At 43.5% G+C, this 24,995-nt stretch overlaps 1 protein-coding gene across 9 annotated transcripts in view; it reads right to left on the reverse strand.

Moving 5' to 3' along the window:
- ADGRG2 (adhesion G protein-coupled receptor G2) overlaps positions 1-24,704 on the reverse strand; it is a 94,225-nt gene extending 69,521 nt beyond the window's left edge. For 8 of the 9 annotated variants that reach the window (XM_025372250.1, XM_025372247.1, XM_025372249.1 and 5 more), the window contains exon 1: positions 10,721-10,838. In XM_025372250.1, coding sequence (XP_025228035.1) covers positions 10,721-10,838 — 118 coding nt within the window. Of the gene's footprint in view, positions 1-10,720; positions 10,840-24,665 lie in introns of those variants that run through there. The other variant, XM_025372243.1, reaches the window with a different exon arrangement.
- Positions 24,705-24,995: the final 291 nt, after the last annotated feature.

Genomic DNA, 24,995 nt, shown 5'->3' on the forward strand with positions numbered 1-24,995 from the left:
CCTCGGCCTCCCAAAGTGCTGGGATTACAGGCCTGAGCCACCACACCCGGGCCGATCACTTTTATCTTTATACAGTGCTTTGGGGATATAAATTCATCCCAGGATGAACAAATCATGCAAAGTTGTGTAAAAACCATTTTCAAGTCAGGCACAGTGGTGTGCATCTGTAATCCCAGCTACTCGGGAGGTCAAGATGGGAGGATGGCTTGAGCCCAGGAGTTCGAGGTTGCAGTGAGCATTCCAGCATTCCAGCCTGGGCAACACAGTGAGCCCCAGGCTCTAAAACAACAACAGCAACAACAAGAAAACCATTTTTAATGCTTCAGGACTAAATATTGGGGAAGTGGTTAAGAACATGAGTTCTAGAATCTCACCACCTCTGCTTTCCAGCTGTGTGAATTTGGAAGTTACCCAAACTGTCCAAGCCAAAAATAAGCACTTTCTGGATCTTCGTACTGTTTCTTTCTGGATAACCTAGAAAGTCATTCCATTGCTTTGAGCTTCAGTTTTCTCTTCAGCAAAGTGAGGATAACAAAAACTTTTCTGCTAACCTCAAGGGGACGCAGTGAGATGATGTATGCCAAGGTGCTTTGTCAACCGCAAAGACCTACAGGAATGTCCAGTTGTGTTGCTGCTGCTGTTGTTCATCTTTAGTACTAGTACTATGTATGAAGTAGTACTAAAGAATCTGTCTTTAGTACCAGTACTATGTAGCAGTACTAAGGAATCTGTATTTAGTGCCAATACTATGTAGTACTACTAAAGAATCTGTTTTAGTATACATGGTACTGGTACTAAAGACACTATGAAGAAGGCCAGGCATGGTGGCTCATGCCTGTAATCCCAGCACTTTGGGAGGCTGAGGTAGGTGGACCACCTGAGGTCAAGAGTTCGAGACCAGTCTGGCCAACATGGCAAAACCCCGTCTCTACTAAAAATTAAAAATTAGCCAGGCATGGTGGCACGAGCCTGTAATCTCAGCTACTTGGGAGGCTGAGGTGGGAGAATTGCTTGAAGCCGGGAGTCGGAGGTTGCAGTGAGCCGAGATCATGCCACTGCACTCCAGCCTGGGCAACAGAGCGAGACTCTGTCTCAGAAAAATAAATAAGTAAGTAAGTAAGATACTATGAAGAGACACTGGGATTCTTCAATGAAGAGCAAGGCAAGGACAGCAATAACAACTTGGGGATTTGCCAGTCGGCAAGAGCCACGTCTAGAGCTTTTATCCATTTTGAAATCAAGAGATTACTGACTTCGTTATAACTTTAAACGCCTTTGAAATTGCCTCATGTAATAAATGTAGTTCGAAAAAATATGACTTATAAATTGTTTCCAATTTCACATTAGGAACTTTGAACAGGAGAACAGCCTTAAAATGGGATTGCAGAGGTGAGTGGTTCTCAGTTCTGCTAGCATCGCTTGGGGTACTTTGAAGAACCCCAATATCCAGGCTGTACCCCCACACCAATAATGTCAGAATCTCTGGGGGTAGGAGGCAGGTATTCTTTTCTTTTTTCTTTTTTTTTTTTTTTTGAGATGGAGTCTTGCTCTGTCGCCCAGGCTGGAGTGCAGTGGCACAATCTCAGCTCACTGCAACCTCTGCTCCCAGGTTCAAGCAATTCTCCTGCCTCAGGTTCCTGAATAGCTAGGATTACAGGCGCCCACCACCACGCCCAGATTTTTATATTTTTAGTAGAGATGGGGTTTCAGCATGTTGGCCAGGCTGGTCTCAAACCCCTGACCTCAAATGATCCACCCACATCAGCCTCCCAAAGTGCTGGGTTTACAGGCGTGAGCCACCACATCCAGCCGAGGCAGGTGTTCTTAAATTCCCCCAGGTGATTCCAATGTGCAGCCAAATGTGAGAACCTGGCATAAATAATCAGCAGCTCAGATATCACCCAAGGATTTCCAGAATGACATCATGTTCGAGGATCCCTGGTATTCCAGGACAATGAATGAAGAATCTGGAGATGGTTCCTACTGGCTGATTGAACTCACAGAATGTCAGACTGTGAAGGAATCTTAATGGGGAATCAGTTGAGCCCCTTCCTCATATGGAGGAGGGGAAACACATTCTTCAAGGGTAATCCTAGCCAAGGTACAGCCACCTCACTGAAGTCTATGCAGAAGTTTGGAGTAGTTTACGCTGTACCAGAACTCACTGGGTTTGGATGAGCCTAGTATTGCTGATGTAAGCTGAGGGGGGGCCCACTTTTTGGAATATCTCTAGGATCACAAATCGAAACCAATTAGACAACCACAGTTTACTGAGTACTTACTATGTGCTAGACAATATGGAGGCTACACAGAGAGAAAAGATGTCACCATTACCCTCAAGGACCTGAATGATGTCTCTACATAGCTGAAAAGATAAAACCTGGAGGAGGATCAGAGTTCAGGATATGATGATGATCTCCCACAATTCCTAATGGAGTGCCCTGACACATCATTCTGTGTTCGATATATATTCATTTTAGAGCAAGTTTAAAATTTATAGATATAATTTAGATGTAGAAACAATAGCACCAAAAACACACCAAAAATTCCTGAGCTGCCTTTGATATCTAGGGTGGCTCCCTTTTGTTTCAGAGCCTCCACTCCAGAAATATAGGAAAGAGATCCTTAAGTCTGACGATTTAAAGGTAGACATTTAAAGAGACAAAGATAGCTTTGTCTCTTTTGCTCTAAAATGGTCTCTAGTTAACCCAATGACTTGTGAATAAATACACAATCTTTGTCCGCCCTCCTCTTCCTTCTGGTAGTCAAGATGGCGCCTGGGCTGAGAATGGTGTGCTGGTGCCTTTCTGGCAGTAGGGAGAAGGGGCCTGGGTCTGTGAGCTCACCCAGTGCTGAGCCCTGAGTTCTCAATGGCCTCTCCAAAGAGCTGCCTCATCCTGTAGGACTCCTGAGTATCCAGCTGGTGTCCACTGCTGAAGGCTGTGTCCAGTGGGCCCATGGTCTAGTCTTCAGAATCCCATCCAGGCCTGGGGGTCCTTCTCCTGCTGATACAGCTCCCTTGAGTTCTCACCACTGAGTGTCTGTCTCATCCTCCATCTGACCTCTGGCCTAGGCTGTCCACGCCATAGTCTTTGCAGCTCTATCCCCACCCCTGGATCTCATCACAGCTACCCACTAGGAACATGAGGGTATTTTAGAGTCCCTACTCTGCCACATGAGAGCTGAGAGAGACTTGGAGGGGACATCATCTCCAAGGGGAAACAGTTTTGCCATTTCATCTCTGCAACTGCCCTGTGTGAGGAGTCCTTACCCCGAGTTCTAAGTGGAGAGTAGGACACAATGCCCTCTGCTTTCAGTTTCCCCTGCCACCTATCTATGACAGACTCTCCATCACTCCCCATCACCACTTCCACCTGCTAGGGAAAGGGTCAGGATCCAACAGACATGGCCTCATGCCTGGGCGCAGGGAGTAAGATTTGGCAGGGGTCAGAGGGGGTTGTGAGATTGGCTGAGCATCAGATCAGTGCCATGGTAAGCATTTATAATCTCACTTGTACAGACAGGGGATTGAGAGAGAATGAGGAGACCAGGACAGGGTCTGGTATTAGAGGACAAAATGAAACAGGACAGGTCTCCTGCCTCTCAGGAGCATGCAGCCCACCTCCTGCAGCTCTACCGACCTCCTCGCAAGGAAGACCAAGGACTCAGAAGGACACAGCACAAGAGGATAGGAGGAAATCAGACAGCCAGGCCTCGGAGAGGGGAATTATAGAGGGACTCATCACTGGAAATGCCTGTAGCACAGAAAGATCTAGACCCAGCCCAGAGAGAAAGTTGGGGATTGTAGCTCATGAGATCACTGAACTGGCTCAAATGTGTAATTGTTTCCAAATGAGGAAGACAACTCTGCAAGAATGAAATTATAACCATCTTCCACTATTATGTCATCTGCCCCTCTGGAAAATAGAATAGCTGTACCTAAAAGAAGACCTCCTTTAAAGACTTAAAAAAAAAAAAAAAGGGCATTAGTACCGCCCAGGAGAGCTGGAGGCTGGAGGTGAGTATAGTTACCTGCCAAAACTCATTCCGGTTTCTGGTAGACCAAGAATGAGCCCCTCAAATGTCACCCAATCACACAACTGAAAGTGTTAAGGTCCACGGGCTCTCTCTGTTGGCTAGTGGCCTAACAAGAGAGTGTCATCCCACCTCTCCCTGCCGTCAAGAGCTACTGAGTCACCTCTCAGGCTTCCAGGGTGAAGCTACTGTGTTTACAGTCCAGATCTCCCAGAGCCCCGGGCGGGGAAAGCTGCCGCTCTCTAACAGCTCACCCCAGGCTCCCTCTCCACTCCCCGAGCCCTGCACCTCAGTGACATGCTCATTCAGTCCTCAGACACTTCCTGAGGGTGCCCTGGGCTACAGATTCTGATGGGGAGTCTTCCCAGCTGTGTGACCTCTAGGCAAACGCCTTCGTTTGACAATTTCTTCATCTGTAAACCAAGATGAAAACTACCCACCAGAAAGAGGTTTTGTAAGGATTAAATGAGATAATGCGCGTAAAGCACCCGGAAGAGTGGCCCTGAGCAGGCTCTCAGTGCCCATCAGCTTCCTTCCCGTGAGTTCGCCACCCACCTGGTCAACCCTTTGTTCGGCACTGACTGCACACTGCAAGGATTCACGGTAAAAAGGAAGCCCGTAATGAGTGTCACACAAAGTGGTATCCCCAGGTATGGATGGATAAAGAGAAGCAAAAACTGGGGAGAGGGGTTTAATTCTTCTGAGGTCAGGGCAGGTTTTCTAGAGGTAGTAAGATTTGGCCTCAACTTTGGAAGGGGAGTTTCCCAATGGGGAGGGTCCCCAGAAGCAGAGTGGGGGAATATGCGAGTGAGACAGACAAGGGGGTAAATGTGGAAATGGGCACATTCATGAGCAGATGAGTATTATGGGGTACAATGCAACTGGGGAACTCTGGGAGATGACACAGAACACACCTGAGTGTGGTCCCACCAAGGGACAAGGAAGCTGGCATATTTAAATTCCAACTCCCATTACTCACGGGGGTGTTCTCTCCCCAGCACTTCTGGTTTGTCCTGCGCATGGGCCAAGCACACTCCCATGGGCATAGATGATTCTCAGGGAGACACGAAAGCCGTCAGCATCCACAGGAACTGTCTGCAGGTGACCCCTGGGGCGGGCCAGGGGGATACAGGCAGGGCACCAACAGCATCTGCTATAGGTGGTTTAGCATCAAACGAATCCACAGATCTGGCCACAGGCCATATGTGAGGACCCTATAGCACTGACTCACACTTTAAGACTTAGTTATAGTTTGTATTGTTCTCATGTGTCATAGTCATGGCCCTCCAACTGCAGTGTAAACTCCCTGGAGTCAGAGATGATGTTCTCAGCGGCCAGTACTGCTGGGCACACAGCAGGCAATCATTATTGCACAATTGATAACCCAATGGAGAAGTGGCAGGTCAGTCCCCTTGGCCTTCAAAAACCAGGCCCAAGCCATCCTGAACTAAAAGAACCCTTGCCCCAAAGCTACTGGGGGAGGTGGTGCCTATGAGCCACCTGGGTGATCCAGAACAACACTGATTCTCACAATTATGGATTCCATCTTTATTTTTAATCTACAGATTCACAACTACCAAGCAACTGAGCCTAGCATAGCAGAGAGGTTAAGAATGTGAAAAGGCACCATAGTATAGAGGTCCAACGTACAGGCTTTGGAGCCAGATGGCCTGAATTTGAATTGTAACTCTGCAACCTCTTAATTATTTGACCTAAGGCAAGTTGCTTACCTCCTCTGTGCCTCAATTTCCTCACCGGTAAAATGAGCTCATAATAGTGCCTTTTTCGGCCGGGCGCAGTGGCTCAAGCCTGTAATCCCAGCACTTTGGGAGGCCGAGACGGGCGGATCACGAGGTCAGGAGATCGAGACCATCCTGGCTAACACAGTGAAACCCCATCTCTACTAAAAATACAAAAAATTAGCCGGGCGTGGTGGCGGCGCCTGTAGTCCCAGCTACTCGGGAGGCTGAGGCAGGAGAATGGCGGGAACCCGGGAGGCGGAGCTTGCAGTGAGCCGAGATCGCGCCACTGCACTCCAGCCTGGGTGACAGAGCGAGACTCCGCCTCAAAAAAAAAAAAAAAAAAAGTGCCTTTTTCAAGGGGTTATAGAGTGGGCTTTAAATGAGTTAGCCATTTGTAAGGGCTTAGAACAGTGGCCGGCACGTGGTGAGTGCTATCAAGGTGATTGTTCAGTAACAGGAGTAGGGCATGGTGACTCACGTCTGTAATCCCAGAACTTTGGGAAGCAAGGTGGGAGCATCGCTTGAGCCCAGGAATTTGAGACCACTCTGGGCAATATAGTGATACCCCATCTCTACAAAAAATTTAAAAAATTAGTTGGGCGTGGTGGTGTTGCCTGTAGTCCCAGTTTCTCCGGAGACTGAGGTGGAAGGATCACTTGAGCCCCGGAGGTTGAGACTGCAGTGAGCTGAGATCGCGCACTCAAGTCTGGGCAACAACAAGATCCTGTCTCCAAAAAAAAAAAAAAAAAAAAAAGAAAGAAAAAGAAAATAAAACAAAAACAAAATAAATACATAACATGAATAAACAGTCTTACTGGGCGTTCTGAGAGACAGGTGATGCCAGCGCTACTTGTCTGCCACACTTTGGGAACCACTGCTTTAAGAAATCAATTCATCAGAGAACTGGAGCAAGAAACGCAGTCAGCTGCCTTTAGTGATCACTCAGCTCTTCCCTACTTAGGTTTGTTGCAGAGCCATGCACTTTCCTATTTACCTGCCCCTGTTGTTGGCATTTTAAAACACAATTTTTCAAAAAGACATATTTCTAACAAACAGCTTTCATTTGGATGAGTTTTTTCCCTTGTGTTCCACTTTCCTGCCTCATCTACCCCTGTGGTGGAAAAAGCACCGAAACGTGAGACTGAAGATCTAGCATCTAGTCTGGGCTCCGCCACTTCCTAACCAATAACCTCCCTGGGGACATTTACTCATCAGTAAAGTGGGGACTCTTGAGTTTCGCCCTGCCAAGCCCACAGTAATGTTTCAGTGCCCTAAGGAGATGATGCGTGTGAGAATAGTTTAGATTTTATTTTATTTTTTGTTTGAGAGTCTCGCTCTGTCACCCAGGCTGTAGTACAGTGGCATGATCTCAGCTCACTGTAGCCTTGACCTCCTGGGCTCAAGCGATCCTCCCACCTCTGCCTCCTGAGTAGCTAGGACCACAGGCACGCCACCGCCCGGCTAATTTTTTTTTTTTTTTTTTTGGTAGAGACAGGGTCTCCCCATGTTGCCCAGGCTGAGCTCAAGCGATCCATCCACCTTGACCTCCCAAAGTGCTAGGATATATATATTCTCTCCCCATTACTGTCTTCCACCAGTTGTGTAGGCAGTGGTTCTCAAAGTGTAGTCCCTAGACTATATCATCAGCATCACCGGGGAGCTTGTTAGAGCTGTCAATTCCTCAGTCCCACCCCAGACCCACTGAAGCACAAATTCTGGGGATGGGGCCCAGTGAACGGTACCTCCATAAGCCCTCCAGGGGATTCTGATGCATGCTCAAGTTTGATAACTTGGTTTTGTGGTTACAAGCACAAAATCTAGAGGCTGACTACTGGGTTCAAATTCCAGCTCTGCCGCTTCTTAAGGGCTAACAGCCTTGGGCAAGTTACTTACCTCTCTGAGCCTCAGCTTCCTGATCTGGAAAATGGCAATATAACTAGGATCTCCCCTTCCTAGACTGGATTGAGAAGATTAAGGGAGTGGATGTGTACTAAGCATGTAGGAACCTGGTATGTTGTAAGCCTTCAGAATACATTTAGTCCTTATCATTTCTTTTCTTTCTTTATTTTTTTTGAGACAGAGTCTCACTCTGTCACCCAGGCTGGAGTGCAATGGCATGATCTCGGCTCACTGCAACCTCCGCTCCCGGGTTCAAGCAATTCTCCCGCCTCAGCCTCCCAAATAGCTGGGATTACAGGCGCGCACCACCACGCCCGGCTAATATTTTGCATTTTTAGTAGAGACAGGGCTTTGCCATGTTGGCGAGGCTGGTCTTGAACTCCTGACCTCAGGTGATCCACCCACTTCGGCCTCCCAAAGTGCTGGGATTACAGGCATGAGCCACCGCACCCGGCCATCATTTCTTTTCTTAAAGAATGGCGGCTTCTTGACAACATGCCCCCGTACCTACTTTTTAAAGGATTGCCAATTGTGTTATAGCTTGTTGGGAAGTTTTCCATTTAGTCTGTGTATTTGTATGTGTGTTTTATTTGTTTGTATGTTTTGTTGTTTGCTGCTAGTAGATTTTTATCTTATGCAATAAAGATTCCTTGGTCCTGCCACCTACTTCTGAATAAGAAAGGTATTTCTTTGTGTGTCCTTGATGTCTTAAGTATCAAACATTTCCTAGTCTCATTCCTAATGAGGATGCTTTTTTTTTTTTTTTTTTTTTTTTTTGAGACAGGGTTGCACTCTGCCACCCAAGCTGGACTGCAGTGGTACGGTCACTGTTTACTGCAACCTCTGCCTCCTGCAACCTCTGCCTCCTGGGCTCAAGTGATCCTCCCATCTCAGCCTCCTAAGTAGCTGGGAATACAGCCACCCACCACCACGCCCGGCTAATTTTTTATGTTATTTCATTTTTGTAGAGACGGGGTCTCACTATGTTGCTCAGGCTTGTCTTGGATTCCTGGGTTCAAGTGATCCTCCCTCCTCAGCCTCCCAAAGTGCTGGGATTACAGGTGTGAACCTCCTAATGAGGGTTCTTTACACTTGCCTTTGGCAGTTGTGCCCACAGAAATTGCAGGCCCAGCATTGCTGGTCTTTCAACTACCTTTCTTAGATACCTTTTCTTCTTGTTCCATGAACTTCTAAAGATCCCTCTTTCTGAAAATACCAGGCTGCTTCATTTGTCTGATTCTCTACCGCCTTTAAATTTCCATATGGTTGTACCTTCAATCAGATACATTTAAGAACAAGTAAACACCAGAAATAAACCCTCATCTATATGGTCAATTTGAGGCAGGAAAATAGGGTCTGGAGGTAGGGAACATAAAGCCGATTCACACTTCAGCTATGACAGGAAATATCCTCACCATAGGGTGTACGCTGAGTAAATGACTTTGTAACTTTACTTTGTCCTCTTCATTTACGTAGGGCATACACCAAGTAACCAATGGAAACTCCCACAAATTCTGTAATAGGGCCTTTGAGCCCCTGTGCTCGGGCCACTCCCACACTGTGGAGTGTATGTTCATTTTCAATAAATCTCTTCATTCCTTCCTTGCTTCGTTTGTGCATTTTGTCCAATTATTTGTTCAAGATGCCAAGAACCTAGACACCCTCCACCAGTAACGAAGTGATTTTTGACAAAGGTGCCAAGACCATTCAATGGCAAAAGGGCAGTCTTTTCAAGAAATGCGGCTGGAAAACGATATTCACATGCACGAGAGTGAAGTTGGACCCTTAACCTTACACCATATACAAAAATGAACTCTAAATCGATCAAAGGACCTAAACATAAGAGCTAAAACTATAAAATTCTTGGAAGAAAACATAGGGGAAAGTCTTCATGATATTGGATTTGGCAATGATTTCTTTGATATAACACCAAAGCATAGACAACAAAAGTAAAAATAAATAGACCACATTAAAATTAAAAGAATTTATGCATGAAATGATACTACTAAGAGAGTAGAAGAAACACTCCACAGAATGGGAGAAAATACTTGCAAATTATATATCCGATAAGGGATTAATATCCAGAATACACAAAGAACTCCAAAACTCAACACCACCAAAAACAACCCAATTCAAAACTGAGCAAAGGATTTGAATAGACACTTCTCCAAAGAAGATATATAAGTGGCCAATAAGCACATGAAAAGATGCTCAATATCACTAATCGTTAAGGAAATGTAAATCAAAACCACAATAAGATACCACTTCACACCCATTGCCAAAACAACAGGAAAATACAAGCATCGTCAAGAATGGGAGACACTGGAATTCTTGTGCCTTGCTTGTAGGAATGTAAAATGATACAGCCACTGTGGAAAACAGTTTAGCAGTTTCTCAAGATGTTAAACACAGGGTTATATGATCCAGCAATTCCCTTCTAGGTATATGCCCCAAAGAAATGAAAGCAGGGACTCAGATAGTGATTTGTATACCCATGTTCATAGCAGCATTATTCACAACAGCCGAAAGGGGGAAACGACCCAAATGCCCATCAATGGATGAATGAATAGACAAAATGGGGTCAATGCATACAGTGAAACATTAGCCGTTAAAAAGAATGAAATTCTGATACAAGCTGCAATGTGGGTGAACTTTGAAAACATCCTAAGTGAAATAAGCCAGGCACAAAAGGACAAATATTGTATGATTCCACTTATCTAAGGTACTTGCAATAGGCAAATACATAGAAAGAAAAGGAACAGAGGTTACCAGGAAGGGGTACGGGGGAAGGAAATGGGGAGTTATTGTTTAATGGATATAGAGTTTCTATTTGGGACGATGAAAACGTTTTAGAAATGGATAGCGGTGACAGTTACACAAAATTGTGAATGTACTTAATGCCAATGAACTGTATACTTAAAAATGGTTAAAATGATAAATATTATATTATTTTACCATAGTAAAAAAATCCTAAATAACAAAAAAATTACACACATACAAGCAGATAAACAGAAAAAAAAAATGAAGAAAAACAGACACATTACCTTCCAGGGATGTTACCAGAACGACATGAAGACAAATGATGACAAGGAATATCTTGAATGTCAGTAAAACTTCTTCAGTTCTGCCAACACGGCCACACTGCCTGCCAGAGAAAACCATCCTGGAATAAAGTAAGGCGAAAACAGATCATCACAGCTGCCATAATCACAACACAGCAATACCTCAAAGGTCATTCCTCAACCAAGGCAACCTGTGATCCTGTGCACTTTAAATTGCTATGGTTCCACAGAATCAGAAACGCCAGTTGGGCACTGGTGACAACAAGCAAAACCCATGTTTATGATGGGAGGGTTGCCCAGTAGGATGTTATACTTAGAAGCAAGGTAGCCCATGTGGATTTGTGGAAAACATCAACACATGCAAAATAACAAGAGAAGAAATTAAAAATGCAAAATGTTACAATACATCATTATTACCACTACACAGAATCTTTTCAATAATCTATCATTCTCTCTGTTATTTTTCCTTAAAAAAACACTTTTTTAAAGAGATAGAGTCTCGCTATGTTGCCCAGGCTGGAGCGCAATGGCTGTTCACAGGTGTGATCATAGTATACTGAGGCTTTAAGCAATCCTCCTGCCTCAGGCAGCGCCACTGTGCCCAGCTCCTATTCATGTTTTTTGTTTGTTTGTTTTTGTTTTTTTTTGAGGCGGAGTTTTCCTCTTGTATGTTTTATGCTGCAAAAGGATAAGTGATATGGACAGGAGGCAGGGAAATACTGGGTAGAAGAAGGTGGTCCTGGACAAGGGCCACACTCTCAAGCCTGGACCCGTAGCCCAAAGTGAGAACATGCGTTCCTGTTTCCCTGCCCAAATGTTGCCTTTTCCAAAACCACCCTGGCCTGCCCTGCCCCCCAGTCCGGTATCCATAAAAACCCGAGGCCCCACTGGCAGAGTGGCAGAGAAGGAGAGAAGAGAAGTAGCCGGACGTTGGAGAGGAGCAGCTTGACTTCAGAGAGATGGCTTGACAGTGGGACTTCGGAGAAGAGTTCAGCCACAGATGGCCAAAGTCCAGGGGAAGTTTCCCACTCCATTCCCTTTCCAGCTACCCATCCCACTGAGAGCCACTTTCGTCAGCAATAAAATCCTCAGCATTCGCCACCCTCCAATTTGTTCTTACAACTTCATTCCTCCTGGATGCCAGACGAATACCTGGGTGCGGGTGCAAGAGGCTGTCACAATGACACTGAGCTGTTTAACACTTACACTGTCCACAGATGGCAATGCTAAAAGAATGTGCTGTAACACATGCCCTCTGGGGCTCTGGAGGTCGTGGGCAACCTGTCGATGCTGCCGTGGGCCCGCACAGAGTCCTGCTCCTGCTGCTTGCCCAGAAGCACTCAACCTGGCCTCTGTACCCACTCACCTGCGTGCTCCCCCTCCCGCGAGGGGGTGAGAGCTGTGGGCTGAGTCAGTGAGCCACTCCTTCATGAGTCCCACGAAGGGGTCAAGGGAACTACCCAGTTTCATCAGTACATTGCGTTTCCTTTTTGTTGCACATTATTTTATCATCATTGCTTGCATTTTAGTAGTTTATATCAGAATTGAATTTAAAAGCCTCATTTGCCATTCATTCATTTATTCATTCAACAAATATTTATTGAGGGCCAGTATGTACCAGTTGAGATGTGAGGGCTGAATAGGAGTGAATTAGATGAAATGCACGTGCTGGAGGTGGGGCAGGGGCTAGGGGAGAGTCCAGCACACAGAGAGAATCGCAAACGCTAAGACCGTCTGATCCTCCCATGTCTGGGAGTTGGCCAACATTACCCCATGACGGGCAGTCAGCACTAGGAGCGGAGGCTGGCGTGGGGTGCTGAGAAAGGAACCACTCATGGGCACAGGCACAAGCAAGGGGGTGGCGAGAGCCAACTGGGCAGGCTTCCTCTACACAGCCAGAGGGAAGTGGCTAGACAAACCAGGCTGTGTGTCCTCAGCTAGCAGAGCTCTCAGCCAAGGGCACTCATGAATCCAGCCACCACTTGCAGCCTCTGCAAGTCCTAGAGTGAGTGTGAATACACAGTGGTGAAGACTAAAGAGCATGAGTTCAAAGGTCCCAGCTCGGCCACATAATATCTGAGTGACTCTGGACAAGTTATTTCCAATGGTCGTGTTTCCCCATCTAGCAAATTGAGATAACAGCACTCACCTGATAGTGCTGTTGCAGTGAGTAAACAAGAAATCTTTGCACAGTGGCTGGCACTGTGAAGGTACTGTAAATGTTAGCTATACTCGTCATTCATTCATTCATTCATTCAACAGGTATCTATTTTGCACCTAGTATGTGCAGGATCAGGCAGTGCTGGGATTAAGGGGTAGAGGGCATGGAAAGAAGGGGGATATATAAGCCAGAATTTCTGTCTCAAGATAAAGCTGGCAATCTTTAAGAATTCTGTAATTGAATACTCATAACCAGCACTAGGAGAGTGCTTCTTTCCTTGACCTGACATGATGATGTTTTAGACCAGGAGGTGAATCTTTCTCCTTCAAAAGACAGCTTGCATATCTTAAATTAATAAATTGTATTATGTATTAATGCTATAATATGTTGATCAATTATAAAAAGCCTCTAATTTCTCCCTCCTCTTTTAACCTCTCTCTGGGCATAATGGCATGTTATTGATCTTCCCAAAGGAGTCACTCAAATGAGGATGTTAACACAGTTGTGCAAAGATGTATCGATGTCTCTCTGGAGGAAAGACTTAAGTGTCTGCTACAGCTATACAAAACAATCTCAGTGCAGCTCAGAAATATAATGTTTGCCAAGGAAACCAGAGAGAAAAGAGTACTTATTGTACATAATTCCATTCATGAGAAATCGAAGTAGAAAAAACTAATCGATGCGGTAAGAAGTCAGGAGGCGGCTTATCCTTGGAAGGTAGGGAGTTATAACAATATTGGATGTGGGCACAAGGGAGGCTTCTGAGGTACCGGGAATATTATGTGTGCCAGTTACATGGGTGTGTTCAGTTCACAAAATTCACTGAGTTGTACACTTATATGTATGCCATAATTTTCAATAAAAAGTTTAAAAATTAACCTATTTTTTAAGTTTTTGAACTCTGTCCCCCCTCCAAAAGCACTGCTTTAAAAAAAAAAAACGGAGGCATTATTGAGTGAACTACAGCGCCACAGAAAATGCTCTCCTCTGCAAATGCCTTAGGCTTGACTCTACCTGAAACTGGTGGAGTTGACTTAGATTTAATTCACAAGTGTTTAAGTGTAGCCTGGGGAGACAGTATCAGAGTGGTTTATTTCTGGAAAGGAACTCAGAAATCACCTATCCTCGAACCCTCATTCTACAGATGAAAGAGGCCCATCATGGCAAGCTTCTCCAACCCACGGCCCACGGGTCACATGTGGCCCAGGATGCTTTTGAATGTGGCCCAACACAAATTCTTAAACTTTCTTAAAACATTATGATATTTCTTTTGCAATTTTTTTTTTTTTAGCTCATCAGCTATCAATAGCGATAGTGTATTTTATGTGTAGCCCACAACAATTCTTCTTCCAATGTAGCCCAGAGAAGCCAAAAGATTAGACGCCCCTGCAAGTCTGGGGGATGGGTCAAGGTCATTCAGCTATTTGGTAGAACCCTTACTCTTTCTACCAGAACACAATGCCAGCCTCCTGAGACTTTGTCTCCTTGTAAGTAAAATGTTTTGAGTCCATCAGGTGAAAGACATCAAGTTCAAAACGTTATTATACAATCTTAAAATGTCTACAAACTCATTCTTGAGCTTTGCTAACTCTTAGGGCAGGACCTAAGTGGTGTACAAGACATGATCAAAGGTAAATTTGTGTATTCAGTGACTCAGTGTACATACACAGTGAGTGACTACTATGTGCTGTAACTGAGACCTCTGGTCAAAATAAACTACGCCTTTTCACTAAAGACAGGATCTACTCAACTTCCAAATGCAGGTAGGAAAGGCCAGAATGAAAGATGATCCCAGCAACCATCTTGAAAAAAAATATAGATCAAGAACTTAATGCAGACTGGCACCACTCAAAAGACTGCTTTCAGTTGTCAGATCTGGAATACGTTTTCTCAAGGCTGAACATATGTTTTTGGAGAAGTTTTATGATATTTGAAATAATGTAGCTTCTACTGCCTTCTGCATAAACCGAGAATGTCCTATTAGGTCATAAAGTCTCTAGGATCACTAATCAAAGGGAAATCTGTGAAGTTTGAAACCTTTAGTCATTGCACATCAAAGCCATTTTTCTCTGTTTCAGCTGGAACATTGATATAGTTTGGATACGTGTCCCCATCCAAATCTCATGTTGAATGTTGGAGGTGTGAGCTGGTGGGAGGTGTTGGATGATGGAGGATCCTTCATGAATACCTTGGGCCATCCCCTTGGTGATAAGTGAGCCCCAGAAGCAAATGTCACTACGCTTCTTGTACAGCATGCAGAACCAGGAGCCAATTAAACCCCTTTTCTTATAAATGACCCAGTCTCGGGGATTTCTTTATAGCAATGTAAGAACAGCCTAACACAAACATCTATTCATCTTCTGGTGCAATTGGGGTTAGCTCAATGCTATCCAGGTCATCAACAAAGAGGATTTGAATAACCACTGGTTCTTAGCAAATTTTTAAGGTGCTAAGGATGGCTAGGAAGATAGCAACAATTACAAAGAAAACTATTTGGTAGCATTTAAACAGTGAAACATAGACCTTGACACTAGATTAAAGATGATCCCCAATTCATCTTTATCCAGGGCCCCCTTTTAAGTTGTGAACTCTGATGTAAATGGCAACCTCTCTCTAGAGTTGTATAGTGCATGAACTACATGACTATATGCCATGGTGCTTCCACTCTAAAAATTCATTCTAGAGCTCTTCAATTTTATTAAATGGTATCAGTATCATATTTTTAAATATATATCATCAGTGAAACCTGTTATGACAATAAATGATAAATCTGTCTCTAGATGTAGAATAATTAAAGAATAATATCAGAAAGGGAGAAATAGCTTGATACCACCATAGGGTAGGTCTGGGTGAGGGTTATTCTCTGTTATCTCTGGGTAACTGGCATACTTTGATTATACCATAGCTACTATGATAGAGGCAATGATTACTATTTTTGACCTGAGTTACAAGAGGTATGATAATTGTTCCCTAAGTCTTCTAGAAAACTCTTTGCTTTTGGGACATTTATACGGAGTCATATATGTTGGCTTACAAGACCACCACAAGGGGAAATGTAAAAAAAAAAGGACTGCAGGGGTTCTCAGTATGGATAAAGCAAGAACAAAAAGTGAAAAAGCAATTGATTTGGATTGTTCAATTTTCAAAGAAGTCAGAGAAAGAATCAGGAAACTGGTAAGAAAAGCATAATTAAATTTCTATTTGAACACTGCTCAATGACTTCGATACAGGAAATATCTCAGGGGAAAAAAAATGTCTTCAGCATTCCAGAAATAGGTTAGGTTAGTTAGATCAAACCTTGGGCTGAAGACAATTAAAAATCATGAGTAAAATGCTAAAAGCATTTTCTTTTATTATTATTATTATTTATTTTTTGAGACAGGGTCTCATTCTGTCACCCAGGCTTGAGTGCAGTGGCATGATCATGGCTCACTGCAGCCTCGACCCCGTGGGCTCAATTGATCCTCCTGCCTCAGCCTCCTGAGTAGCTGAGACTACAGGCATGTACCACCACACCTGGCTAATTTTTTAATTTTTTGTAGAGATGAAGTTTTACCATGTTGCCTAGGTTGGTATTGAACTCCTGGTCTCAAACTCCTGGGCCTCAGCCTCCCAAAGTGCTGGGATTACAGGAGTGAGCCACCATACCCGGCACATTTTCTTTCTTCTTCTTTTTTTTTTGTTTGTTTGAGGCAGAGTCTCGCTCTGTCTCCCAGGCTGGAGAGCAATGGCATGATCTTGGCTCACTGCAACCTCCACCTCCTGGGTTCAAGCAATTCTCCTGTCTCAGCCTCATGAGTAGCTAGGATTACAGGTGCCTGCCACCACACCTGGCTAATTTTTTCTATTTTTAGTAGAGATGGGGTTTCACCATGTTGGCCAGGCTAGACTTGAACTCCTGACCTCAGTTGATCCATCCAGCTCAGCCTCCCAAAGTGCTGGGATTACAGGCGTGAGCCACTGTCCCCAGCCGTGCATTTTCTTAAACATATCAAAGAGCTGGCAAGATAGAAAGGAATTGCCAGGCCAAAGGTGAAACTCAAGCAGGAACCCGGTAAGCAATGTAAGCAATGAAGCCCACTTATACCTGTGGGTATGGGCCTAATGAGGCAAACCTGAGTATCAAATATGACATATGAAAGAAAAGTTCAGAGACATGGAGAAAAGAAATATAATGTCTAACATACATTTAAACAAAATTCAAAGAGGAGAGAATCAGTGTTTGGAATGATAATGACTAAGTGCCTCCTTAGTCATGGGTGAAAAACACCAATCCTCAGATTTAAGAAGCCCAAAGAATCTCAATCACAATAAATAAAAAGAAATCTACACCTAGATACATCATAGTGAAAATGAGAGAAAACAAAAACAGGAACATCTGAAAAATTGTCAGAAAAACAAGACAGATAACCTTCAAAGGAGCAGCTGTCAGGCTGGGGGTGTGGTGGCTCACGCCTGTAATCCCAGCACTTTGGGAGGCCGAGGTGGGTGGATCACTTGAGGCCAGGAGTTCAAGGTCAGCCTGCCAACGAGGTGGAATCCCATCTCTACTAAAATTACATAAATTAGCCAGGTGTGGTGGCACCCACCTGTAATCCCAGCTACTTGGGAGGCTGAGGCAGGAGAATCGCTTGAACCCGGGAGGCAGAGGTTGCAGTGAGCTGAGATCACACCACTGCACTCCAGCCTGGGCGTCAGAGCAAGACTGCACCTCAAAAAAAAAAAAAAAAAAAAAAAAGAGAAAGGCTGTTAAGAAGCCGCTGTTAGACTGACAGCTATCTTCTCAGAAGCAACAGTGGAAGCCGGAACCAGTGGAAGTCTGTCTGCAGCGTGCCGGAAAGAAACTGCCAACTTAGAATTCTGCTCTCAGGGAAAATATCTTTGAAGAATGAGGGCAAGATGAAGATATTTCCCGACAAACAGAAACTGTGATGTTGCTCCCTGCCTGCAAATCATTACTGAAATCAATCCTAAAACATGTATTCAGGCAAAAGACATAAGATCTGAGATGCAAGGAGGAATGAGGAACAAAGGAAGTGGTGGGTTTGTGGCCAGGCCCATGGCTAACATTTCTAAGATACAGTTCAAGAGTTTAAAAGAAGGCTTTGCCCTTATTCTTCCCCTAAGGCTTCATTCCAAGCTGTAAGAGGCTTTGTGCACACGCACGTGATCACCACAGCCTGCATACCCCTAACCCCCTCTCCTTCATGCATGTACCCCTTGGTCATCCCTTGGGTCTGGGAGTACATACACCTGCAGCATGGCTTGCAATGGGGAAGGGGAGTGCCCAGGTCCTGGAAATTGGCACAGAATGTTTGGATTGGGAATTCCAGGGTCCTGGATTCCCAGAGTATGATCTAGAAGCAAGGGTGAGGGGAAGAGGGAGGCAGGCTCCAGGTAGGCATGACTTCTTGACGCCACAGACTTCTTGCCATTTGGAGAGGGGTGGAGCTAGAGAAAGGCCAGAGCGGGGACTCTAAATCACAAGTCACAGGCCAGAGGCCCCAGTTGCCCAGAACTAGGGGTAGTATTCTCTATTGGCAAATCCAAATCAACTTTTACTATATAAAACAGTGCCAGTCATGGTGGCTCACGCCTGTAATCCCAGCACTTTGGGAGGCTGAGATGGGCAGATCACTTGAGCTCAGGAGTTCAAGACCAGCCTGGCCAACATGGTGAAACCCCATCTCTACTAAAAATACCAAAATTAGCTAGATGTGGTGGCGGGCACCTGTGACCCTAGCTTCTTGGGAGGCTGAGGCAGGAGAATTGTTTGAACCTGGGAGGCGGAGGTTGCAGTGAGCCAAGATCGTGCCACTGCACTCCAGCCTGGGTGATAGAGGGAGACTCTGTCTTGAAATAAAACAAAACTACTATATAAAACAATAACATCTTGTAGGGATTAGTGAAACATGATAAAAACATACAGCAACTATCTCATATATATAAACATAGGAAATAATATATGTATTATATGTAATATAACTAAAGAGATGACAAAATGAAATTCAAAAATTAAAGTCTTCCAAGGTCCTTGAATTATACTAGAGGAAGCTAAAGGTATTGATTATTTTTACACATTGAAAAGTTGAGTAGACATGTTGTAATTTCTACACCAGGTTGTAATTTCTACAACAGGTTGTAATTTCTTTAGTAACTAAAGAACAGAAAAGGGACATATAACTTCCTAACTAGTGGAGGAGGAAAACAGTTTTTTAACATATTCAGTCAGTCTGGAAAAAAGGCAAGAAAGAGGAGAAACAGCAACAAAGAATGGTTAGGAAAAATAGAAAGTGATAAAGATTTAAAAACAAATGCAGGCTGGTGCAGTGGCTCATGCCTGTAATCTCAGCACTTTGGGAGGCCAAGGCAGGTGGATCACCTGAGGTCAGGAGTTTGAGACCAGCCTGACCAACATGACGAAACCCCATCTCTACTAAAAAAAAATACAAAAACTTAGCCAGGCATAGTGTCAGGTGCCTGTAATCCCAGATACTTGGGAGGCTGAGGCAGGAGAATCGCTTGAACCCAGGAGGCAGAGGTTGCAGTGAGCTGAGATTACACCACTGCACTCCAGCCCTGGGCAACAAGAGTGAAACTCCGTCTCAAAAAAAAGAAAAAAAAATGCAGATAAAATGATTCATGTAATATAAATGGACTCAATGATTCCATTAAAAGACAAAGGATTATCAGACTGAAAAAAATACAAACTCCAATTATATGCTATTCACAAGGACACAAATAGAACCTAATGATTCAGAAAGTTTGAAAGTAAAGAGATGGAAAAGATATGCTATGCCCAAGCTAATCAAAAGAAAACTAATGTGTTTATACTAATATCAGACAGATTATACTTTAAAGCAAAATGCTTTACCTAGAAATAAAACCGTTCATTCATAAAAGATTCAATTCTGAATTGAAGACTGAAGAAATGTACATGTGAATGCAACTACTGTAGCCTCAAAATACACCAAACAGCATTGACGGAATATAAGGAGAAATAGAACAAATTCACAATCATAATGAGAGATCTCTATCAGCAATTGGTAAAAATTAAATAAGAAAGTCATTAAGGATATAGAGTATTTGAATGACACATTTAACCAACAACACGAGGACCATATTTAGAAGCCCCCATTCAACAACTGCAGCGTACATAATCTTTTCAAGTGCACATGGAATGTCTGTGAAACCATCCAGACCATCAGAAAAGTCTCAAAGCTTTGTAAAGAATTGGAAAACAGGAAAGCAGCATGTTCTTTGACCACAACACAATTAAGTTGTAATAACAAAAAGTTAGATTTATTATTTAACAAATAACCCATGGGTCAAATAAGTCACAATGTTTATTAGAAAATATTCGCCAGCCGTGGTGGCTCACACCTGTAATCCTAGCACTTTGGGAGGCTGAGGCAGAAGGATCACCTGAGCCCAGGAGTTCGAGCCCAGCCTGGGCAACAAAGTGGGACCCCCCCCCCCATCTCTACAAATAAATCAAAAAATTAGCCGGGCATGGTGGTATGCGCCTGTGGTCCCAGCTGCATGGGAGTCTGAGGCAAGAGGATAGCCTGAGACAAGGAGGTAGAGGCTGTAGTGAACCATGATCACGCCAATGCACTGCAGCCTGGGCAACAGAGCAAGACCTTGTCTCAAAAAGAAAAAAGAAGAATAAAGAAAATATTTGACTTGATCAATAATAAAAACGCTATATAAAAAACACATAGGATACAGCTAATGATAGAGTGAAAATTATATTTTAAACATACAAATTAGAAAAAGAGAAAGGCTTAAAATTAATGAATTAAGATTCTTAAGAAGTGTGAAAAAGTACAGCAAAACAAACCCAAAGAAGAAGAAGGAAGGTAATGAAAAAAAAAAGAAGCATATAATAAAGACAGAAAAAAGACATAAAGATTAACAAAGCCAACGTTGCTCTTTGAAAAGACAATTCTGGCAAAATCAAGAGACAGAGGGAGGGGAGGGAGAAAGGGGAGAAAAAGAGAGAGGCAGGGAGTGAGGAAGTAGCTAATAGGAGGTATGGAAAAAGCAACACACTTGTAAATGCTATAAACATAATAAATATAAAAGGCTCTTAGGGACAACTTTCTTCAATAATTTTGAAACTCTAGATAGAAAGGGACAAATTTCTAGAAACAAATACCAATTACCAAGAAGGAATCAAGTAGAAATGATAAACATGAATAGTAGGTATAACCATTAAAAATCTCAAAACGTCCCACAAAGAAAACTCCAGGCCCAGACGGCTTCACTGATGATTCTATCAAATATTTAAGGAATAAGAGTTCCAATCGCACAGAAACTAAAGAAAAAGAGCACATCTGAATTCACTTTTACAAGGCTATCATAACCCCAATGCCAAAACCAGACAAGGAAAGTCCTTAGATTTTTACCCATTATATAAATCAAATGAGACTGTTTTCAGATTTCTCCAAGATGCTCACAGAAATGTCTAGCAGCAATTTCAAATCTTGTAAATTGAGGTAGTTTGAATAAATATTGGACAAAAGGAACTGTTCTGAACTTCAGCAACAAAATTTTTTGAGGATAAGGTCACCAAGAACTAAAACCAGTATTACTGTAGTAAGAGAAACAACATCCCATATGCCAAAAACAACCATGTCCTAAAGATGACAGAAACTAGGTTAACTGGTAAGTGCTGAATAGGAACTCTAAAACAGCAGCCTTGTATGTTGTTTGTCAGAGCACAAAGTCAAGTCAATGCTGAGCCATACGGCCTCATTGCAGTGTGAAATGTTCACATCTCTGGAATCAAATGGAAGGAAATGATTTATTTGGTCTTTACAGTGCCAAAATGATTTTCTTAATAAGCAGTAAGTGCTTTCTGATGCAGAAAAAGGAAGCTTTATGCAATAAAACAAGTGAATCAATATCAGACGTGCAAGATTAGAACTAACATGTGCACTTAATGTAAACATACACTCACCAAACCTGGTGAGGGGTGTTCTGTTTTTTTGTTTGGTTTGGTTTTTTTTTTGAGATGGAGTTTCGCTCTTGTCACCCAGGCTGGAATACAACGGTGTGATCTCGGCTCACCGCAACCTCCACCTCCCGGGTTCAAGTGATTCTTCTGCCTCAGCCTCCTGAATAGCTGGGATTACAGGTGCCTGCCACCACGCCTGGCTAATTTTTGTAGTTTTAGAAGAGACAGGGTTTTACCCTGTTGGCCAGGCTGGTCTTGAACTCCTGACCTCAGGTGATCCACCCACCTCGCCCTCCCAAAGTGCTGGGATTATAGACGTGAGCCACCGCGCCCGGCTGAGGGGTGTTCTGTTTTTTGGCTCCCTTGCTCATCTCCAAATTTCTCCACTCTCTCATACCTCCGATCTACCATACTCTTGATTAGCCATGTGTGAATTATCCAAGGCAAGGTGAAAGCCTACTTCATCTCTCTCCCCTCACTCTTCAGGGTCTTCCCCCAATGCTTGCAGTATGTTTAACACACACAAATGAGCAGAACAGCATAGGATTCGGGAACACGCATGGTCGAGCCTTCACATCTAAGCTCCACCACTTACAGTGTAAACTTGGGCTGTTCCTTAACCTCCTTGGAGTTTAAAATTCTTCATCTGAAGACATGGAAGCAATGCTAAGACCTAGTTCACAGGGTTCTGTGGGGATTAAATGAGGTAATATAATGAAAGTCTTAGTTTAGTCAAGAAGTGTTAGCTACGATTACAAGCATAATTAGAAGACAAGCTTTTGTTTTGTTGTTGTTGTTGTTGTTGTTTGGTTGTTGTTTGCTTGCTTTTTTTGTAACAGGGTTTTGCTCTGTCACCCAGGCTGGAGTGCAGTGGTGCAATCTCGGCTCACTGCAACCTCCACCTGCCAGGCTCAAGAGATCTTCCTGCCTCAGGCTCCCAAGTAGCTGGGACTACAGGCACATGCCACCACTCCCAGCCAAAGAAGATAAGTTTATAATACACTCCAGTCCTAAATGTAAACAGATTTTGGAATTATTTCCAAAATAATTGACATTCATTCAACTAGTTGACGAATATTTATTGAAGTTCTGTTACAAGCAAGATTCTATGCCAGGGACTCAAGATACTGCAAAAACCAAGGCAGATACCTTTCCCGCCCCCGAGAGCTTAATAGCCACTACTCAGATTCATTGGTCATTGGCATGGCCAAATAAATAGTGATTTTTTTTAAAACAACAAACAAAAGATACTTTCTGTTCAATGGTCCATCAGACTCGACTTGGCCTAAAAACAAAAACAAGGAAGCAGAACACAATAGCCTCTCCTATATAGGTTTGGTCTCCACCTCACCCCCATACCCACAGCAGGCACTCGACAAATATTTTTTCATTGATTTGGTCCAGAATCTACTACTGCAAAATAATTCTATCAATATGTAGAGGAGAGAAATAAGAGACTCTTCTTAAAAGCCTCCTGGGGCATTGATCTGCACTGCAGGGCTGGGGCAGGGATAGGGCAAAAGCATATGGTTAGTGGTCATCTAGGAAACCATGCTGGAGAAGAAGCGAGGGACTCAGGAAACCAACCCCCCCCCCTTACCCACCAGGGCCCACCCCCCGCCAGGATTCTGTGCCCTTCCTTAGTTTTGTCATCACACCATGCCCATTCCTGTTTCAGGTCCCAGCTGGGCCATTTACTGGCTGTGTGACCCCGCTCAGGTGTTGTAACCTTATTTATAGCAATAACTTACTAGTATCTATTATAATAATGATGTGTTATTTATCATGTAAGTTATAATAGGATCATTCTAATTTGTATTCATTATATTTACATTGTTTACAAAATTTTGATAATTTATGTCAATGAATTCCCAGAAATAACCACTATTTATGAGTCTCAAAAGAAATAGCCTGGGTACAGTGGCTCAGGCCTGTAATCCCAGCACTTTGGGAGGCTGAAGCAGGAGGATGGATTGAGGCCAGGAGTTTGAGACCTGTCTGGCAGCATAGGGAGATCCTGTCTCTACAAAAAATAAAAAATTAGCCAGGCATGGTTGCACGCACCTGTGGTCCCAGCTACTCAGGAAGCTGAGGTGGGAGGATCACTTGAGCCTGGGAGGTCAAGACTACAGTGAGCTGTGACTGCACCACTGCGCTCCAACCTGGGTGACAGAGGGAGACCCTGTCTCAAAAAAAAAAAAAAAAAAAAAAAGAAAGAAAGAGAGAAAAAAGAAAGAAATAGGAAGCGTGAAAATAGTGGCTTCAGAATTTCTATCTAGAAGAGGGTCATGGGCAGAAATCTGGTTGGAAGGATCCTTTGACAGTTGCATTTGCACAGCACTTAGGTCAGAGAGAGAACAAACACTTCCTTAGTCCATTTCAAAACATGACAAAAGCTGTTAGAGCCAAGGGACACACGTCCAGGGAGCAGGAAAGGGGAAAACAGTGAAACAGAATCCCAAATAATTCCACGTAAATGATCATTATCTTTCCCCAGCTTTGATCGCACCATGTAACTTCAAAATCGGTACCCGTTTCTGAACGCCCATTCAAAAGCAATTGGGTTACCAAGAAGAAACAGGTCAACAATAGAATCCCCAAGGAAAAGAAAGTGTCTGATGGAAAGAGAGCTCCAAGTGGGAGTGAAGAGCTTAAAACAAAACAAAACAAACAAAAAAGAATAAAGTTGATATAGGGATGGGAATTTGCAATGAAGGAGGGAAAATAGGAAAGAAAAAAACAAAACCCAAGCCAACATGTTCCTCATTTCTACAACATTATCTCGTAGAAATAGCATCACTCACCTGACTGCGAGTTCAGAAAAAAAGGTGGAGAACCTCTGTGCACACCTGAAAATGAAAAATAATAATAAAAAAAAGCAAAATTAGGCCAATGGAAAGTAGACTTTCTTGACTGCATAATACTTCAATACTGCAGTGAGCTCATCAGCCGAGGTCCCCTGGGTTCCCTACTGCATGTCACAGCTTGAACTTAGCAGTGGAGTTACAGAAAAAATGGATGTAAACCCTGCTTTTGAGGAACTTATATAAAAACTGGAAGCGCAAGCCCAAAGCCAGTTTGGGGACTGATCTTGTTAATGTTTTTTGTTTTGTTTTGTTTTGTTTTGAGACGGA

Source organism: Theropithecus gelada, chromosome X (genome assembly GCF_003255815.1).
Source record: "Theropithecus gelada isolate Dixy chromosome X, Tgel_1.0, whole genome shotgun sequence".
Classification (NCBI taxonomy): domain Eukaryota; kingdom Metazoa; phylum Chordata; class Mammalia; order Primates; family Cercopithecidae; genus Theropithecus; species Theropithecus gelada.